The 5,208-nt window shown below is 42.6% G+C and overlaps 2 protein-coding genes across 2 annotated transcripts; both read left to right on the top strand.

Moving 5' to 3' along the window:
* Positions 1 to 510: 510 nt before the first annotated feature.
* On the top strand, positions 511 to 1,068 carry PHALS_03985 (uncharacterized protein; the record flags this gene model as incomplete). Its single annotated transcript, XM_024721980.1, has 2 exons — positions 511 to 714; positions 781 to 1,068. The coding sequence occupies 2 exons, from the start codon at positions 511 to 513 to the stop codon at positions 1,066 to 1,068; spliced, it is 492 nt and encodes a 163-aa protein (XP_024573103.1).
* A 2,126-nt stretch (positions 1,069 to 3,194) lies between these two features.
* On the top strand, positions 3,195 to 3,463 carry PHALS_03986 (uncharacterized protein; the record flags this gene model as incomplete). Its single annotated transcript, XM_024721982.1, has 2 exons — positions 3,195 to 3,356; positions 3,413 to 3,463. 2 exons carry the CDS (start codon positions 3,195 to 3,197, stop codon positions 3,461 to 3,463), a joined length of 213 nt encoding a protein of 70 aa, XP_024573104.1.
* Positions 3,464 to 5,208: the final 1,745 nt, after the last annotated feature.

Consider the following 5,208-nt stretch of genomic DNA (forward strand, 5'->3'; position numbering starts at 1 on the left):
ACGACATGTCTTTAGCTTGTCCAAAGCGGCATTAAGAGGTACCTGCGCCCATTGGATTTGACCAACGTCATTCGTGTAATTCTTCACATCGTTTGGCGTCGCCATGGAAACGAACGAGTTACGAGTCGGAGCAGTCATTTCAGAATTTCTCGAGTGCAATTTCTTAGTGCTTAGAACTCACTTTTATCGAGGTAGAGCCGGAGGCTTCGATAAGGAATTGACTTCAGATGAATGCTCTTTGACTGGTCTATCAACCCAAATTCAACACTGGTAGCGATGACAGTCCAGAAATTGCAAAATGAGAAAATAAGTGCCCAACGCGCTGCTCACCATCCTGATTGGCCTTCTTGATGCCCAGCCCTGCGCGGCTGATATCTGGTCTGCATAAACCGACTCAATGCCTGTATTCGGGATATGTATCAACACATGTACGTTTTGAGATTCAAGAAATGCTTTCGAAACAATTGTAATTTCAAAGTACTGTACATGATCTGATACCATGCGATCCGAATGTTATTGAGTTTTTTGGGATGTGAAGTTGTTGCAAAGGCTTTCAAGTTTAAACTGCACCTTAAAGTGCAAGGACAGGAGCTCTGTAATACACAGCGCAAGGCGTACTGTCGTGATATTGACCCCATTTTGCCATTACCACAGAATTCCGGTCAATTTGATTGCGACAAAACTAAAGCTGTCGGTTTCAGCGCATCTGTGGTGGTAAAGTCGGATAAATTATTGCAGAAGGGCATGAATGCATGATACACTACAATGTAATACTCTCAGGACAATTTAAGGTACAAAGGTATCTCATGTATCCGATTAAACAACATCAGGTCTTTATTTCTGTCGCCTCGAGTGATTTTTAACTTCTTGGGCAGCGTAGTCTGGAATTCAAGCCGGCGCACCTATCAAAATTTGAATGTTTTATCCCAAATTGATCTGGTCAAGATGTACCCGAATAAAAATTTAAGGCTTAAGGTTCAATCTGCAGCAGAAAAGGATGAGGGTGGACTCGGAGAAAAGTTCAAATTTGTGCTCATCGAAATCTTTTGGCCTGTTCAAACTGAATAAGTGTAGAAGGCAAGAGGTGTGCACAACAGTACAAGTCTCGTTTCAAACGACAGTAGCTTTGTTTCACATTTATGAATAAAAGCGGTAAACACCGTAAGATTATTCTTACTCAAATGTCAGCACCATGGTGACTATATGGAGCGAAAGCACTCAACATGTCGATTTATTTGGAACCGCTTCGCAACACGTGTCATTTAGGAAAAATATCTGAACTGGTTAGGCGCTTTGCTATCCTCACAGAATTCCATTATGGTTTTCAGGTTTTTCGACATTTCACTAGGTAAGCACAAGTTTTTAAGCGCTATGTAACTACTGAAACGCATGAAACAGAATAGGAACGTGGGCATGGAGAGAACAAAACCAGACCACAGTCATCTGGATGATATTCCTTATACAGTCCTCGAAATAGGTAAATTCTGAATTAGTTAAGATTGCTAGTTAAAAATTCCTAGTCATTATACCGCTGTAGTTAAAACATGTAGCATGATGGAGCGAATTTGAATCGATTACTTAACATGAAACAAAATTAATAAACGACAGGCTTGTTGGCTCATTTATGGGTTGACCTGGTATTGACGCCAGTAATACATGATACATCTAACTTAGAACATCCAGTTCCGCACAGATCGTTTACAGCTGCGTTGCTTGTGTGACAGCTGATTACTGACATATGCAGTTTAATGATAGATAATGGTAAACTGTGTTATGATCAAGACGCTTTTACTTTGATAGTGAGACGATTGATTACTTGATGTAGTTATTGGCCATGTCGAACACACATTAGATAGACTTGCGCGATGATAGAGTTTGCACACCACGTGGGTGTTATGCCTTATTGCATATGCTCGGCTGGAGTCCACATTGCTACTCAGAACATACCCAAATGTATCTGCGTGACAGTGCTTCGGAGCCATACATTCTTCAATAATGAACAGAAGTTTGAAACTAGAGACGTATGCAAATCGAGCAACATATTTATGAATGTGGGATATGTAGTGAGATTTGTGTTTTTCCACTCGCAAGTCTCTTGATCACCGTCCTCATCATTCATATCAGAACACTTAAATGATGCAAGTTTCGTTAAGGCGAGGTGAGTCTGGAAATGGCGCGAATAGCTGCCAATAGCGGCAAAAAAGCGCAAAGACGACTGATTAGAACGTAATATTGTGCAATGCTTCTGTGCAATTGTACAATACAAACTGTACAATTGTACGAAATATATACAACACTTGTGTGTACTGGTGTGAGATACCAAAGTGCTAGTTCGCTAATTTGAGGTCGTGAATAAAGCAATACAAAAAGCCTTTTTATTGGCTTGGAATTTTATATATACATTTCAAAGTATATATGTCACTTTTGGAACAAGCAAGCAAACGAAGTGTTTAATTTAATGAAGCTATAAACAATTCGCAGAGGTCCTACAAAGAAATGACACGGGCTTGATAGGCAAAATAAACGGTAGATAAAATGGTAATAGAATGAAGGTGGTCTCATAAGTAATTAAGTAATCAGATATACTAGAAATAAACATATGAGTATAGCTGTTTATATGATCGTGCCAAACTGAAGCCACGCTTTACGAACTATATGCGTTATATTTTGACTTGACAAAGTCAATGGCGACCTGTGCACCAGGTTATTTAGGCCGCCTAAAAGATACCATATTTTTTGATTTCGCTGCCCATGCTGAAAGCTTGAGGGTAGGATATGCATCTTATCAAACGTTAAGGCTGAAAGTGCGTAATTTTTTGCCCCGAGTAGGCAATAATAGTTTGCATTTTGAAATTTGGATTCTGACATACTCGGCGCGGCTAGAATAAAGGCCTTCCGAGCCCGCCCTACCTCGTTAATAAAAGCAGGAGGTGTCACATCAATGCGGAGCACATCATTGCGTCACTAGACCAGGTTGAATTGTCGGATAACATTATAGGCACCAGAGGCGATCAGCTTCAGCCATGCTAAAGGATGAGAGAAGAGACATTTCTGCTGCCCAACGGTCTTTCCTTTCACCTTACACAAACAAATCTCTGATTGCATAGGTTGAGTCCGTACGCTACTCAGGCTGTCGATGAATGTAGATACCCATTACACAAGAGTACCGGTTTCACATCCGAGACTCGGTAAAAATGCCCTTCGAGCTTCCTCTCATTTCACATCGAAGCTTCACACTTCCGATGACCGCTGCCAGCTACCTTGTGAATGTCCTAATCGTTAATGTCGCAGGATATAACCGCCTTTTGAAACGTCTTGTCGAGAATGAGCCATCGACCCATATGAGTAACAACATAGTAGGTCTGCAACCATACGATCGACCCTCTTGGTCTGACCACACGTCTTTGGATAGTCGGCTAAAGGCAACCATATCCTAAGTTTGCCATTAACACGTGTGACTTGAAGCACAACCAGCGGCTGGTCCCCACATTGCTACTCTAGAGCAGAAAGGAGTTCGCTACAAGGATATGACATACACGCTGGACCGTTCACGATATAAAGCTTTACATCTATCTGGCTGGCTCGTGGATGCAGGATCGTATTATCACTTCATTACGCTCACGTATAACACCTAGGATCGGTTTAAATAGTACTTAATCTAATTTTTTGCTAGGTACGATATAGCGTTCAAATCATGGTTTAGTATTGCCCGCAGAGACTGCGTTCACACTTAATTTATCGCATGTCTCTTGCTTCACTTCATATTTTCGTATCCATCCCGTGCCACTGGCTTTGGTATGCCGCATTCAAACATCCTGCTTTTTTTCAGCCAAAGCGCTCGTGCCTGGCGTTTGACGCTCAATCTCATCAGATACACCTTTAGCTTGGCCACGAAGTGATGCTGAGCTATCATTAACACGCCAGATAGAGTGACAATCCGTTGCAGTAAGACCGGATTCACTGAGAGGTGTTGTCAAAGGTATTCGGGATTAATGAATCATTTAGAAGAAAGGGGTGCAAAGCCCGTATAAGCGCATGCTGCATAATCCGGCGCAAACTCATTTAATGGGGGAAACCGCGATATATTCTCGTAATATTATTACGACGTAATTCACGCGTTGCGTGCAATGATTTGTTGCCGGTAGCTGAACGGCCAGCATTTTTAATATGATACCTAACACCTGTGACAAGGTTTGACAACAATTCACAATAAAGCGCAATCCCAATTTAACACAATGGCTCCGGGAAGGCATGTCGGCAAAATTGTTTGTCAAGAAATAGCTCAGCTGTGATCCCTTTGGTCATGGTATCGCTGACAACAGCGATATTGGCTATCTTGCCCAGATAGTCCGAATCGACCACAAGGTTAGACAGACGCGTCAGTTGGAAATCACATCAACGTTATATTTCTGGACTATCAACATTCCGCCGGGCCAGCAGGCTAACCAAAGGGCTGCCGCATGCGACAACGATTTAATCCGTTAACGTGCGCATGTCTATGCTACCTGCTTATATGCGCTCGGCCGCAATACATAGCGCTCACCGATCGGTAAGTCCTTCCTCTCATGAAGCGGCCATATCAGGTGGCTCCTACATTATTCTGAACTTGAGACACTTTTCATAAGAGAGAAATGCACGTTGATAATCATGTGCTTCAATACTGCAACAAAGCAAGCTTGGGATGAGTGATAGCGGTGAAGGTGTGCAAACGTGCGCTTTGATCACGCGACATCTGTACTCTCAGCCAACTGTTTTTCCTTAGGCTTTCAGCAGCGCAAAAAATGTCGCGTATGATTCGTGTGATTTCCATATCGCCGTATCAAATGACGACGTCACCATTGTGAGACGCGAAATTCGGCTCTGGGGCGACGTGACGTAGTAGCGTGTCAACCACCACATGAGGCCAGACCAGCTCATATCTTACAACGAAGGTACACTCGGGAGGGTGTACTGACCATATATCATATGTAAGAGGAGCGATGACAATGTCACAGTGCTAGATCACAAGTGGCTTAGATGTGACTTGGAATCGATAAGAGTAAACTGCAGAACAAATAGCTTCATTTCGCGGTCATAGTGATTCTTCTTTGCCGCTCAAAGCGGCAAGATTCGAGCGCGTTTACACTTCATGCTCATTAGCATATGCCTGGAAAAAATGCATAGTCTGCGGCAAAGGCTGAAATGTAACAGACGACATTAACTGTTCGA

This window comes from Plasmopara halstedii, assembly GCF_900000015.1.
Source record: "Plasmopara halstedii genome assembly, contig: Scaffold_247, whole genome shotgun sequence".
Taxonomy (NCBI): Eukaryota; Oomycota; class Peronosporomycetes; order Peronosporales; family Peronosporaceae; genus Plasmopara; species Plasmopara halstedii.